This window comes from Enhydra lutris, unplaced genomic scaffold (genome assembly GCF_002288905.1).
Source record: "Enhydra lutris kenyoni isolate GAN:26980312 unplaced genomic scaffold, ASM228890v2 scaffoldscaffold8, whole genome shotgun sequence".
In the NCBI taxonomy this organism is placed as follows: Eukaryota; Metazoa; Chordata; class Mammalia; order Carnivora; family Mustelidae; genus Enhydra; species Enhydra lutris.
This window is the reverse complement of record NW_019154092.1, coordinates 26,747,436-26,763,501: the sequence shown is the minus strand read 5'-3', so window position 1 is coordinate 26,763,501 and position 16,066 is coordinate 26,747,436. Positions and strand designations below refer to the sequence as shown.

At 40.1% G+C, this 16,066-nt stretch overlaps 1 protein-coding gene across 1 annotated transcript in view; it reads right to left on the bottom strand.

Annotated features, from left to right (window-relative positions):
- LOC111142409 (meprin A subunit beta) overlaps positions 1–8,818 on the bottom strand; it is a 32,921-nt gene extending 24,103 nt beyond the window's left edge. Inside the window, exons 1-6 of the mRNA XM_022495478.1 lie at positions 8,756–8,818; positions 7,183–7,201; positions 6,262–6,306; positions 6,132–6,175; positions 4,361–4,439; positions 506–623 (exon numbers count right to left, since the gene is read on the bottom strand). Of these exons, the coding sequence (XP_022351186.1) occupies positions 506–623; positions 4,361–4,439; positions 6,132–6,175; positions 6,262–6,306; positions 7,183–7,201; positions 8,756–8,818 (368 nt within the window). The remainder of the gene's footprint in view (positions 1–505; positions 624–4,360; positions 4,440–6,131; positions 6,176–6,261; positions 6,307–7,182; positions 7,202–8,755) is intronic.
- Positions 8,819–16,066: the final 7,248 nt, after the last annotated feature.

Here is a 16,066-nt window from a genome sequence, read left to right as displayed (position 1 = left end):
TCAACCTACTAGTCCTGATCTTGAGCTGGAAATTTCTAACTTTTTCACAGTGTCCTTGGTATATGGAAGACCTCTAATAAGGTTTTATAGGGGTAGCAACCACATGGAGTTTCTGAGCTTCGGACAAGAGACACTGTCCGTTTAACTCAAGTAGGAAGGGTAGTTAGGTTAAAATAAATTGAAATGCACGTGCGTGCACACATACACACAGGCACCCACACACGTGTTTTACTGGAAGAGGGAAAGAAGGAGGGTATAAGCTACAAACGGCTGACGTTCCCTGACTTGTGGGATGGACAGCCTCCCTGTCTTAATATAGTTGCATGTATGAAAATACCATTTTTATAGCTAAGGACACTAAATGCAGTCTGTCTTTTACTCTCCAGCAAACAGCTAAGGAAGCCCCCCTACCCACCTCAAGATCAGGGCCTAGGGCAATTGCTGTGATGGGTCACAGCTGCAACGTTCTCACTTGACTCCTAGGAAGACAAACTCTCCACCTTACCCACTGCCCTTGAACACTGATATATAGTTAGCTTCTCCAGCCCAGGGCTTGAAGTCAATGCATGTTTTTAGGCGATAGCGTTCAAATGCATTAAGGATAACTCCCTTTGCGTTCATTTCTGATGGAAGAAAACCAACAAAAAATACACATATTAAAATTATTCACCGTTGAACAATTCACCATGGAAACAGGATGTGCAATATGTTATATATCATGAGATTCATGATATATGAATGTGTAGTGTTTTATTTTTACCAAATTTTGTATTCTATACAAATTAAGTATGTATCATATGCAAGTATTTTATTATTCTTCAGCTCCCTGATTTTGCCCCATTTTTATTTCTCTGGAACCTTTAGAGAGTACATTTCAGAACAACAAAAAAGACATTTCCTTATCTCAAAGAATAGATACCTTGGATCACAGGCAGCCAAAACGAACACTCACTGTCACAGGTTTCATCAGAGAAAACTACAGTATGTATTTAAAGTCCCACTGCAGAGCTTTTAATTTGAGGACCTTGAGATGGGAGATCCATGAAAATGCTGAAATTTATGTGAAGTATCTGTATCTGTATTTATATCATCTCATCTATGTCGGTTCTGTATCTATATCAACTACCATCTATATCAGTCTATATCTACATCAATGAATGTGTTTCCTGGGGAGACTGTTCATGAGCTTCTCAAGTGTGTTCAGAGCCCAAATTAGGGTTAAGAACTATTGCTTTGGGGGCGCCTGGGTGGCTCAGGTCATGATCTTAGGGTCCCGGGATCAAGCCCCACATCAGGCCCCTGAGCAGGGACCCTGCTTCTCCCTCTCCCTCTGCTCCTCTCTCTCTCTCTCTGTCAAATAAATAAAATATTTAAAGGGAAAAAAGAACCATTGTTTCAGAATGAAGAGGGATACTAGCTGGTTGGATAGATACAGAACTCAAAAAAGTCAGAGGCATGAAAGCAACAAAGAGATTCAGGAAAAGAAGCTCAAGGGTTACCCCTTTCACAGGAGCTGCATCTAGCAGCAGGTAATATCTGAAGTGTAAGAGAAAAAACTAGAGCAGAATTTAGTATGTTAATAATTCAATATGATTAATATATTTCTGGAAAGCCAGAAATCACTCCCAGTGAACCCTTCATACCTATTTACTAACCCTTCATAGGTATTTTCTCTTGCTACCTGTAAAAGGGGCCTTGCTTAGTGATTTCCTTGGAGTCATTTGGAGTAGGTCTAAATTTCAGAAATGTGAGGAAATACTCTTCTCACTTGGAGCACAGAGAGCAAGTTCAAGGCCACAATATTAAACAGAGGTAAAGGACTTCCTAAGTAAGAAAGAATCAAAATCATAGAATTAAAAAATGACCTATAAAAATTTGAAGATTAATTACATTATAAAACTAATGCAAAATGATGCTATAATATTAAGTAAAAAAATGCAGATCAAAAAATCTAAACAGACACACCAGCTGGCTCAGTTGGTAGAACATGCAACTCTTCATCTTGGGATTGTGAGTTCAGCCCCACACTGGGTGTAGGGCTTACTTTAAAACAAACAAATAAATAAATAATAAAACAAAACAACTTTAAAAAATTTAAAACACTATAGCTATACCCATGTAAAAATGAACACAGTTTGGATGGTAAGATTTGGACTGAATTTTTTTGCCTAATATGTTTGATTTTTATATGTGTATCAATTTATTTTTTAATTTTTATTTTTTAATCTTTTCTTGGCTTTTTCTGTCTACTCTTGGTTTTTCGTCTATGTTTCTGGCCAGTCCTACCTTCTCAATAGCTTCTATTAGATCTTCCATCTGCATCAATTCTAGAAAGTTGTCCTCCTGAGCTGAATTCTAATCTTGGCCATCTTTCCCCTCAATACCACCTTATTGGGCCACTCAATAAGATCCAGTTATCTAAGGAGCACCTGTTATATGCAGGGCATTGTGCAAGGTGCTCATCCATGCCCATGGCTTCAACCATCTCCCATAGCCTAATAACACCCAAATGCTCTCTATCTTTAATGACCAGGCCATACACTGATTATTATGATCTCCCCACCACAGTAAGCCTGATACATCTCAAACCCTACATGCCAAATGCTAATTTCCACCACACTTCTCTATTCCACTCTCTTCAAGACATATTTCCCATCTTGATAAAGGCACTATCGACCCAACTGTCTAAGACTGAATCCTGGGCACCAGGAACTCTTTATCTAGACCCACCTTCTTCTTGACCTCTTGCAATCAATCACCAAATCTAACAATTGCTTCCTAAATCTCCTTAGAATTGTCCATTCTTGTCTATCCTCACTGAGGGAGTCTTGGTTCAGAAACTCTGTCTTTCCCTGAGTTTCTTCTATAGTATCCTCATTGGTCTCCTTACTTTCTTTTTGCCCCACTTATGCTATATCTTCTACACGGAAACTAGCATGATCACAACCTCACATCCAGGTTAAAACTGTTGGAGGCTCCACATCACCATCATTAGGCACACCAAGTTCTTTAACAAGGGAAACACTCCCCAATTCCAATCTACATTCCAGTTAAGGGTCTTCTCCTTTCCTCACACCTTTGCATGGTGACCCATCTGCCTAGAGCACCCTTCCCCTGCCACCAGCTTGCATGATCACTTTCTGCAAATTGCAAAGAAGCACCTCATCTGGGCAGATGCTCCAAGTGTTGACTTGGCAGGTAGATAAGTAGCACTTCATGCAAACTAGGAAATGTCGGTTGATGGACAAAATGCAAACTTGATTTCAGTACCAATGTACCCCCTCCCAGGCACCAATGTATTACATCAACTTGCATAATTTTCATGGCAACTCAGCTGCACAGTGTCAACCGCTTCCTGATGTATATGCCTTTATATCTAGGTTGAGTTCAATGCCCCTCCAAAGTGCTCCCTAGCTTTTGAACATATCACTAAGCAAAATGTTTATTCCATTCTGGCATATCTGAATCTCCACTGAAATGTATGAACTTTAGGGAAAGTTTTCCAAAAAAGCAGTTCCCAAAGCGATTCTGGTAACTGGCACCATAAATAAAATGAGGACCATGTTTAGAGTTCTCCATTACAATTAAATTTCTTCTATAGAAAAGTTTTCTTTCATTTTGGATTGGCTTCTTCTGACTTTTTAGTATTGAAATACTCTTTATTTTATGAAAAGATGATAAAGATAATGGTTCTTGTAGCTGTGTAAGTTCCTGACTTGGCAAAATAAAATGTTGGTAAAACAATGCCAAGTCCTACAGTTTTCTATGTTTGTTTGATATTTTTAACTCATGTAAAACATGAACATATGAGAAACCACTGTTTTCAAATAAAGTCTACCTCCCTGATCTTTATGTCCCCAGAACCCAATACAGAGTATGCGCTCCATAAATGTTAGTTACATTAATCCCTTTCTTGGTCAGAATTCTGCAACTATTTCAAACAAAATCATTTAGGTTCTTTTCATTGTTCATTTTGTGTAAATTTTTATAAGAAAATGTTCATGGCCCCATAAAGCAACAAACAAACACTTCAAGACCATATGAGCCTACCCTTAAAAATACTGTGATTATAGGGCACCTGGGTGGCTCAGTCGTTTGGGCATCGGCCTTCAGCTCAGGTCATGATCCCAGGGTCCTGGGATCAAGCCCCACAACTCTCTCTCCCTCAGTATGCCAATCTCCCTGCTTGTGTGCTCTCTCTCTCCCTCTCTCTCTCTCTCTGTCAAATGAATGGATAAAATCTGAAAGAAAGAAAGAAAGAAAGAAGAAAGGGAGGAGAGAGAGAGAGAGAGAAAAATACTGTGACTATATTCTGTCAGGAACATATATCAGTTACACATACTCCAAGGTATATACTAACCCAAGCTATCTTCTAGAACATATGGAATAGTATGAGGCCATCTGTATTCTTCTCCAATGATAGAATTTCTATCTTGTGCCTGTCAAAAATAAATGTGAAGGGTTAATTCATTGAATCAGGCAAAAACTTAGGAAACAACAAATAGTTAATCTATAAATAAATGAAATTTAAAATGTAAGAAAATAAGTTTAAAATGTAAGAAAACAAAATAATTTCATAGTAGTGAATGGTTGCTCTGATTCTGAGGTGGGAATAACACTTGTTTTATTCTAATCTGTTTTGAGGACAGTAGCCTCATGAATTAGGAAAGAAAAGAGATGAGATAAGAGAGAAGGGGAAGAGACGGAAGGACAGAGAGGCAGGAGTTAAATTACACAGGTCTTGAAGGCTGTGGGTAAATTTGGATATTATTCCAAATGCAGTAGGAAGCTGTTGAAGAGTTTTGTTGTGTGTTTTTTATAAGATTTTATCTATTTATTTGAGATAAAGAGAGAAAGCAGGAGCAGGAGAGCAGAGGGAGAGGGAGAAGCAGTCTCCCCGCTGAGCAGGGAGCTCGATGTGGGACACAATCCCAGGACCCTGGGATCATGACCTAAGCCAAAGGAAGATGCTTAACCGACTGAACCACCCTACTGAAGAGGTTCAAGACAGGAAGTGAAATGGTGTTATTGCCTGTTTAAAAGACCACTTTGTTGTGGGCGGGGCGTGGGAGGTGGGGACCGGGACAGGGTGGAAAAGATTACAGGGGAGCAATATTTGAAATAGACAAATTAGGAGAAAAGTGGGTTATTCAGAGCATGTGTGGCAGACAGAAATGACAGAACTTGCTAATGTATCAAATGCTGGGGTGAGAGAAAGGGCAGAAGCAAAGGTGACTCCTGGAGTTTTTACTTATTTGGGGGAGTAGGTTCATGCCTTTGCTAAAAGGGAAAATCTGGAAGGAGCAGTTTGCATGAAAAATCTGAGTTCACATTAGGACACCTTACATTTGAGGCACCTCATAGGCATGGAAATGGAACTGGCAAATTGGAATTGACAAATTGGCAGCTGGATAGACCAGTCTGGAGTGCAATGGAAGGAATGGATGAGAGCCACACACTTGGAGTCATCAGCATAAAGATGACATGTCAAGCTCTGGCACAAGGTGAGATCAAGAAGGAGTGCAGAAAGATAGAGCCCAGGACCAACCATTAGATACCACAGCTCTGCTTCTTCTGTTGAAGTTCCCCGTCGGGGGTTGATTTAAACTGCCTGTAAGGTACCTATGTTCATCTGTGTGCCATACACTCTTCATGCATAGATGTGTTTACCTGGCAACACTGTCGTTAGCTGTCAAGATAGAAGTCACAAAATCTATCTTTTATGGTAAAAACCTTATTCATTGATGACGTTTACAAATTCAGGTTAGCTTTGTTTCAATTAAATTTAGATTAAAATTAGATTTAGATTAAATCAGTGAGGTTCTATTTTAAAATGAAAACATCATATTGTTCCAATAATGAAAGCCCATCAGATCAATAAGACCAAGGCGCACATGGTGAGGGATGATGGCGTTGACAACACAGAAATCTGAGAAATGGCTGATGAAGGCACCGTTATGGGAGTCCCTCGGAGTATAACGTTTTCATTGAATACATCTGTCACCATGATGATGCACCCTTAGAGATAGCTGGGCTTAACAAAGTCCATGCTGTCTAATCATTCTCAGATACTCTGTATTTTGGTTTGCAATAATTAACAGAAGATTCTTCCTTGCTATGTTTCAACTTACCCCATCAAGTCTAATGTCTCCCTCAAAAAGATCCAGTCCCAAATCTAAGAGGGAAGATTAAAAATTCATGTTAGCAAACTGGATTCAAACTCTCCACTTCATAAAAATGTAAAAAAAAAAATCTACAAACCTTCATTGATATCAAATATATCTTGATTGAGTCCACCATCTACATCTTTAACTAAAGGAACAAAAAAAACCACATTGAATATTATGCTTATGAAAAAAGACAATCTTCATCAATTACCAATTAAAAGTAAGTTTTTTTTCCCTCAGAACCTACTAGGTTCTGATTCAATGTACACTGACTGATTGATTTACTGAGAACGAGTTCTGATTCACTATACATTGATTCATTGATTGATTGATTAACTGAGAACCCTCCATGAGCAAGGCTTGGGGCTATAGGGCTTTTGCATATGTGCTCTTGTCCTATCCATGTCCCTTGAATTCCAGATCTCCAGGAGTAAGAAATTGGTCAGTCTATATAATATTAAACTTAATTTTAAAGACTAGACTAGATGATTAAATTAAATAGGAAGCAAATGTTTAAATTAGGTCAAACCAGTCCAATCTGCCCAATATATCCCTTGCTAGTAATAAACCTTGGAACTCTCAAGCAGAATTCCTAATTTAAATTTGAATTACTCTTTTAAATTACAAAGGAGTGGATAATAAAGCAAAATCTCTAAGTGTACAACAGAAGAGGATGGCCATCAGGTCTATCTGAGTTTATACAAAATAGCAGAAGTAATAACAGCAAGCATTGATGGTATGCCTTGTGTCAGTCACTGTGTTTGCACTTTCCTATATCACCATTTATTTTCTGCTGAGTGTGTGGAATCTTGGAACAGGAACAATAAAACATTTCTCAATAAATCGAAAGAAGGCAGTGTTTGATTAAAGTTCAAAGCAATTATAAAATTATGCATATGCAATTATGCATTGTGCTTCTCATTAAATGTGTCTTGAGTTTTTCCGTTCTGTTGTTCTATTATCCATATAACTTTCTTTTACTATGACTTAGAGCGAAAACTCAAGATAGACTCACCAAAGTTGTCTTGAGTTGGCTGAGAAACAAACACATAAAAAAAGGCATTATTATGACACCCATGACATAAATTACCTTCTTCCAATTTATATCTAGCAATTTGTGGAGGTTTTTTTCATTAATATTATGGATTTTTTTCTGGCTTATATCCAAGATAGTTAATTTGGAGTCTAAAATAACTTTTTGAGGAAAGGGTCTTCTTATTTCATATAAAAAAATGAAACTGCCTGTGATATTAATTTGAAGGTGAAAGAGACAAGAAACCAACTTCACAGATTGAATAGAAGGCAGAACATAAGACTCTGTCCCTCAGATAAGCTTTCACCTTAAACATGATTCTCTAGAGAATTCATGGAGCAATGTTTGAAAAACTTAATAATTTATCCCCATCATTGAAATATTATTGTAATTTATAACAATCCCTTCTAAAGAAATCTTATAGAAGACTTCATTAATCATGTTTTACTTTCACATTTTTCTCAAAACTCTGCTTTCAAAGACAATACCAAATGTTTAAGGAAAAAAATCAGTGGCTATACTTTGCAATTAAAAAAAAAACTTAAAAAAAACTTCTGAAAATTAGTTCTACAAGTGACCACATGAAAACCCAGAATACATGCCTAGTAGAAGAACTTATGTAAATCTAAGAAATGTCTTAGTGGAGTCTAGTGAAAAAGTTCATGGCACTGGAAGGCAGTAGGTTTGGGTTATATTCCGGGTTCTGCCAACTCAGAGCAAGTCAGTTCACCTTCCCGAAACTCAGACTCTCTATAAAACAGGTTAATATGGCTTACATATTCTAATACCAGAATCCTATGGACTGTTTCGCAAGCAGTGGGAATGAACTGATTGGATAGTTTAGCCTTCTTTTTGATATTAAGAAGTGCCTTATTTGTCTCACATGTTAGTCACACATAGGCACACTCACAGAGAAATACCAATACACCTACTCAAAAAGTGTGCATAAGTGAAATTTTAATGTGTCTTAAATGGTATCTCTTGTTCTTGATGCTGTAGATGCCATTTACAGAATGTCAACTCAATATAATCACTTATTTGTAAATCACAACTAAAGCTTTTCCCCTAGGCATTTGAAACTTCATTTAAAACCCTGAGTTGGTCTATACAAACTACCTGTCACTGTAGCAAGATGGGTTGAAACTGACAAAGAAACAGATGAGAAACCCCATGCTACAAAACCAAGTGTTTGCTTTGCCGGTGACATTCGTCATTCACTCCGTTCGAGTCTCACGTCACCATAACAGCAATATGCATTTCACTCAGCAGTAAAATCGGAATGGCTGTCACATTTCGCATTTTCCACATTATCAAAAGAAAATTTGTTACACAAAAATGAAACTGAAAGAAATGTGTAACTTTATGTCAATATCTCTGACTCTTTCTCTCTGGGGGTGCTTCTCACTCCCTATGAATCTGCTTGCCCCTGTTGGCCTCAGAGAAACACTCATTTCATTACCGTTTTGAAATTCTAAATTTTTAAGAAACAAGAAACGAACAAGCAGGCCATTGGCCCCCAGTTTTTCTAATCGTTTTCCAAACATCGTTTCCTTACCAAGCCAGGAACCATGAGCAGAACAGCGGAGAACAGAAAGCAAGGCAGGTGCCATGAATCCATGTTATCACCTCCAGTTGAAGCCACAAACTAGGAAAGTCAGAATATCATTTACTTTTTAAAAGGCAAACATCATAACTTCTAGCCTTTGATCTCAACGATCCATCTTGCAGGTCAGCTTACCGTGGTAGGAGTACCTACAATCAAAGTGTTAAAGTCCAGTATCCTGAATACAGCCCTGAGAGGAGTTGGTTGGCCTTTTTTTTTTTTTTTCAGGTCAACATTGAGTATCCAAGTGCCTGGCGGACACCTGATATTGAAGTAAGTTCTCTAATATATACAGACTTGCCCCCAGGATTATTAACAGCCACTCAAGCAAAAGAAAATACCAAATTAATTTTTAATCTCAATCTTTCAAACAGTAACATTTTTTTAAAAAGATTGCATTTATTTATTTGAGAGCGAGAAACAGACACAAGCAAGCAGGGAGGGGCGGGTGGCAAGGGCAGAGGGTCTTGATCCCAGGACTCGGATCACAACCTGAGCCACGCAGTTGCCCCTCAAACAGTAACATTTGTGAAACTCCTCCTGTTCATCGAACCCTGTGCTGCCTCCATATACCCAGTCATGACCACGGCTCTTCTTCATTCGTTCATTTAATCAAAAATTCATTGAGTTACAAAATCCACTTATGTGCTAGAAATCCGACATATTTGATAATTATCTATAAAGTAGCAAAACAGCATGCCTCACTCCTGAAAATTCCCAACAAGCAAATTCAAGGGGTAGGGTAAAAGGCTAGGAATGGCAGTCACCTGTTTCCTGATAAACGAATGTTCCCAACCCATCCCTCGATTCTTTCTCTTTTTCCTTCTTTTCTTTGGATAACTTCTCTTTAGAGACAACTTACTCTCCATGTTCCCATGATTCCCCTCTCAACTTAAGGGCGATGCAGTATTATGGTTTTAGGACACCAGTTTTTCCCTCAGCATTTCCTTCCCCACTCAGGACTGGTCTTCGCCCCACTCTGCGCTAATAGAAAGGGTATGGAGAGATGTGCGGTATAGACCAAGGACTTGAAAGGATGCTCTTTGTGAATTCAAGCAAGTCATTCCACCCTCCAGGGGTAGAACAAGTGTTCAAAGGGAAAGTTAAAAATGGCAGGTAGGATCAATTCCTCACTCGTTCCCTGGGATCCCGCAGATAGTTCTCTGGAATCCAAAATCAAATGTTCCTGGCTAGAGCTACAAGGAGACAAGAACAAAGAACTCTACAAGGAAAGCAAGAACTCCACAATGGAAAGCATGCCTTCCGAGGAAGAGAACAACTCCTTTGAGACAAGAGTAGCATGGAAGTATCAGAGAAGCCACCAGGTTTAAAAGGCCACGTGGATAAGAATAAGAATGTCTCCAAAGTGGGCTGCATAGAAGGACAACCAGGCACTGGACAGACTGATGGATGTTTCAGAGGAAGTCTGTGAGGACAGGTGCCATCAGGACCGGATGGCGGCCTTGGCCTACTTAGCTTAGGCACAAACTCAAGGGTAAAAGATAGGAATCCTCAGTGGGCTGCAACTAAATTTCTCCCATTTATATGGATGGGGATTCAAACTAATAATTACAGTTACAGAAAAATAAAGAGATTTATTATGCACATCTGCTTTTGTGAGCTGTGTGTCACGGAGACATCTGACCGCAAGCTATGTGTTGGAATAGATAGCTCACATTTGAAGTTAGGGAATTGAAAGCAGGGAGGTAGGAAGCAATCGTTCCCAGGACTGCTGTAGTCTGTCTTGAACTCTCCCTAGTACAGCATCCGGACAGCCTCACCAGGATTCTCATGGACAGGCACAGGGGCGTGGCTGAAATCCAACTCCAGAAATGTGTTTTGACTACAATTAATGGGTGTCTTTTACATTTCTTTCTTTCTGGAATTTTCAATAAAGCTCTTTAATGCAGAATCTACGTATGGTTGGTCTAACATACCTCCAGCTCCCCTCACTAGTATCCCAGGAAACTGTTTCTGCCTCTGGTTGTTGGTCCTCTTCAGGTCTTCATTTCTCCCAGGGACTATCATGAACGGTGCTTGAGATTCTGGCCTCATGGATTGCTCTGGAACCATCAGGAAAGTACATTTCTCTCAGGAAATCGATTCTCAAAATCCCCATGGAATACAAGAAAGTTCTAGATCTGAAGGTAGCAGATCCTGAACATAAAAAGCTTTCTGACAGGAAAAGTACAGAAGCTAAAAGACAAGATCCAAAAGACTTCCTATCTCTTCTCTTATAATGTTCATTTCCTTCACTAGTTCTTTATCCAGAAATAACAAAAGATTTTTGTAAGTTATTTCACGTGTTCCCCAAGGGCAGCCCTTTACGAAATCTTATCAACACATCTATAACCTATGGGGGAGGTGCATATACTTGAATTTAAAGGAAATTAAATGGATCTAGTAAAAAGAAAGAGAATGTGGAGTGTGGTGACCAAAGGAGGCCCCAGGCAGCTGGAAGAACACAAATTCATTAGGGGTCCAGCTAATTAAAGAGCAAAAGAGCTCATAAGACATCTGTACCCCCTGCGATTGAGCAGAAAAAAATCACATCCTTCTAAGTCCCTCCCCAACTACCATCTCTTACCCCATTTTTCCAAACTGTGGTATGTTACTGCATTAGCCAGAGTTCTCCAGAGAAGCAGAACAAATAGCATCTGTATATAGATAGAGAAATTCATTTAAGGAATTGGCTCACATAATTTTGAAAGCTGGCAAGTCCGAGATCTGCAGGGCAGGCTGGCGGGCTGGAGACCCAGAGCAAAGGTGGTGTTGCAGCTTGAGTCCAAAGGCAGTCTGCTGGCAGAATTGTGTCTTCTTCTGGAAACCTTGGTCTTTTGTCTCTTAAGGCCTTAAACTTATTAGATGAGGCCCACCCACATAAATAAAGGAAATCTGCTTTATTCAAAGTCTGCTGACTTAAATGCTAGCATCATCTAGAAAAGATCTTAACAGTAACACTTAGACTAGCATTTGACCAAATCTCTGGATACGGTAGCCTCTCCAAGTTGATACAGAAGAAAGAACCATCAGTTCCCTTTTTGCTTCTCTTTTATTTGCCAGACTCTTCACCATCACCTGTTTATGGGACAGCTATTGGTTACACTAAAGGTCGCTGTTATTGCCACTGAATACAGTTGGCTCAACTGTCAGCCACACCCTGAGCTAAAGACAAAGATGCTATGTCTTATAAGTTCATGGTGAGCGTGAGTAACAATACAGTAACAATACAGTCATGTCTGTGATACTCGGAAGTCATCAGAGGACCAGGAATGACCCTTCCAATTTCACAAAGCCACTTAACGGAGGCAGGGAGGAGCAAACAATTTTGTTCCTACACACCATGATCTTACTTTATACCCCTGGACTGCGTAGGGGTTTTTGGTTTGTTTTAAGTAATTTGCATACCCATTGTGGGGCTTGAACTCACAACCCTAAGATCAAGAGTTACACGCTCTACTGACTGAGCTGGCCAGGCTCCCCCCTGGACAGGCTTTACCCAGGGAGCTCTGAGGCTGAGAGCTAGGGGGAGGGGGTGGGAATTGCAGCAGGATGATGAGCTAACAGCTTCCTCCCACCACCACTAAAGGATCACCAGGTGGCCTGAAAAGTTGGGCAACCTCTACCTCAGATGGCTTAGGGTCATGAAAATTCATCCCAAGCTCCAACAGGTCTCAAATGGGCATCCACGGGCTCTGCGATGGATAAGCGACATGTGAGGCTGCTCCTGAAGTCATACCTGTGTGCCTGCTTCCCTGGACTGCTCAAGAATTTTAACTCCCTCAAACTCAAGTCTAGGTTTTTGCCCATAGCTCAGGACTGAAAAGGGATTCCTCACTTTTTTTATGCTCTGGTTGCACTTAAATATGGCACTCATTGCCCAGGATTATAGTTCTTTCCTTAGAAATCTGTCTCTCCTCTAAGGAGCCACCTAGATGTGGTTATCACTGAACTGTGTAGTCCTCACACTCAATAGGCACTTGGTACACGTTCATGGAAAGAAACGGACGGGACTGTTGAAAATCAGTGTCTACCTATGAATTGTTTTTATAGCCTACCTCATCACCTCTAGGCACATAAAATTTTTTTATTGGCAGAGAGGCCGATGAAATCACCCCATGTTTTCATCCTGCATATTTTTGTCCAAGAAGAGTACAGGTATCCCCCACTTTTTGAAAGTTCCCTTTACCACTTCATTTACACAAAAGACCGACATGAGTACCTGTTTTCGCTAAACCAAAGAAATCCGAAGGGGTCTTGGCTTTTATGAAAAGTGGTGAAAAGCAAAAATAGCATTTAGTGCTGGTGGTGCAGCAAGCCTTACAAGGCAGCAGGCCCCCCCAAGCTCCTTCAGGTGAGGGGCCCCCCCAAGCTCCTTCCCCAGGAACTGACCTCGCTTCTCTGCATCCAGCTGCCCGAGCTCTGAATTGTTGCCTGTGAGCGTCTGTGCTTTATCTCCACTTATTTTGTGCATCCCTTAGTCAGATATGTACTAAGCATCCAGAAAAACCAAAGAGAGAAATGCCTGGGTGACTTACCAGGAAAGCCGAAGAGAGGGATGCCTGGGTGGCTCAGTCAGTTAAGCGTCTGCTTTCAGCTCAGGTCATGATCCCAGGGTCATGGGATGGAGTCCTGACCTCCGGCTCCCTGCTCAGCCTGGAGCCTGCTTCTCCCTCTACCTGCTACTCCCCTTGCTTGTGCGCACGCCCTATCTCTGATAAATAAGTAAGTAAAATCTTAAAATCTTAAAACACAATTAAAAGAAAAGCTGAAGAGAGGTTATTGTTTTGGGCCTGGGAATGCTTAAAACCTTTTCCTCTAAACGAACAGTAATTATTTCTTCGCTTTACATCATTTTGGTTTATGAGAGATTTCGTAGGAATGCTCTGTTTGGGTAGTGAGGACACCTGCATCTCCCCCAGGAAGTCATGCAAGGCTTTGTCGTGATACGTTATTAGGAGTTTCCCCACGTACACATCACAGCTTCACGATTTGGTTGGGCCAAGTCATACCGATATACAAAGAAGTACTCCAGAGGGTCAGTTAAGGGGATTCTGTGACAGGCCTCCTATACATAATCACCAAGATTCAATCCATCGGCTTTAACAACTCAGTGGTGGTACCTTCTTTGTGCGTAAAACGACACAACATCTAGCTTGTTTCCCACTGCAACGGCTCTGAGTTTTGTTCGGTTTGGTTTTACTGCGAATGCCAGCAGAGAAAAGCTACCTAGACATGTGCTAAAATGACAGATACTTTCCAAGGACTGTGTAAGTGACACTACCTCCAGGGCAACAGAAAACGCAAAGGGTTCACAGGGTCCCGCAGAGAGCACATGCTGGGGCTTTGGGGGATGAACCCACAGGGGTTCCTATGGCCCGGGGGGGTCAGCAGGGAAACATTCGCTGCATGTGGTGGGAGGAGATTTGCTGGACAGAAGCAAAAAGATAAATAAATAAATAAATAAATAAATTTTTTTTTTTTTTTTGAGAGAAAGAGCCTTCTTTCTTCTTTCTGTGTTTTGGGTCTAAGCTTTTAACCCACCATATCAGTCAGCCCAGGCCACTTTAACCACAAAACTTACTGAGAAAGAAAAGATGGAATGTGTGATCGATTTCACCTCGGTCTCCTGTGAATGGGAAAGACCTCCATGCATCCTGCCAGACATGTTTCTCTCTTCTCCCTTCTTGTCATGTGTACATTCCTCCAGGCATCACCAAACCATTTGCCTTGAAATCCCTGTTAACTGCGAAAAGTGATTGAGGACCCACAAAGAAATTTTACTATTTTATCTATCAATATGGACCTTATTAGAAATTAACACTGGAAAAATTTTGAGATATTTATTAATTCATTAAACAATGTTAACCCTACTATACATTTATGTAAATAATATATTTTAATGGAAAGTAAGAACATATTTTTAAAAATAGGGGAAGAGTGGCGTTGCTTTACATTTTCACAGATCTCTTAATGTCTGGCTTCTCAGATGGATTCTCAGATCTTCTACATTCAACCCATTGTGATATGTTGCCACGATTAAAGCATATGAAGAAAATTCAGCTTTAAACAGAAACATAATAGAAAAGAAGAGGATTTTAATAGTGTTTTTAGATCATTGTGGCTGTTCTTAAATCCTGCACCCAAATTTTACAAGCTGCAGTTTCTTAAATTGCATCAGTGAGGGCACCTGGGTGGCTCAGGTGGCTGGGTGTCCAACTCTTGATTTCGGCTCAGGTCATGATCTTGGGGTCATGAGATCAATCCCCATGTCAAGCTCGGCACTCAACTTGGAGTCTGCTGGAGATGCCCCTCCCCCTGCTTGTGCTAAATAAATAAATAAAGAAAGAAAACCTTTTTTAAAAAATCATATTGGTGAACTTTTCATACTCTGTTATATTAAAATCCATTGGTCTGGACTTGCTTTTTTTTTTTTTTAAAGATTTTATTTATTTATTTGAGAGAGAAAGTGAGAGAGATCACAGAAATAGCAGAGAGGGTCAGAGAGAGAAGCAGACTCCATGCTGAGCCGGGACCCTGGCGCGGGACTCAATCCCAGGACCCCAGCATGATGACCTGAGACAAAGGCAGAAGCTCAACCAACTGAGCCACCCAGGTGCCCTGGTCTTGCTCTTTGAATGGATCCTTTACCTATGCATGATTTGTAACAGTGTTCGTCCTTTTGAAAATCTAGATCTTGCAAGTGTTAACACATTTCATATCCCTTATCAGATAAATCTTCTGGTTGATATCACCACCAATCTCATCAGAGAAGTTAAGTTTGTAAGTGTTTAGGAAATTATCAAAGACACAAGAGCAGACATATGTTTTCCAAAATTCTTTCTCTTGAAATCTCTGGTTTTATCATTGGCAATAAATACTGTCAGTTGGTTTCCTTGATAGTTTCAGCTCACTCCATTCATTTTCAAGAAAATTTCTGTGAAATACCGAATAACCATAGTTTGTCTATCAGTTGTTCCTCAAGTGAATATGCTGTTCTGTGAAAAGGCAGCCGGTGCAGGTCACACCTCAAGCAATCACACAAATGCTTTCCTCAAGACAAAGACCATATTTTGGAATGCAGCAGAAGCGCTCTGTGTGTATTTCCCATTTTGTCATGCAGAATATTAAAACGATGTGCACTCGAGGGCCTAGATTTAATAAAATTAATTTTTATAGCTTCATTGGGACATTTTAAAGTGAACCCATGGTTGTTTTTCCTGCAAAGGCATGACACTGAACAATACAGTGGCTGTTCCTGCC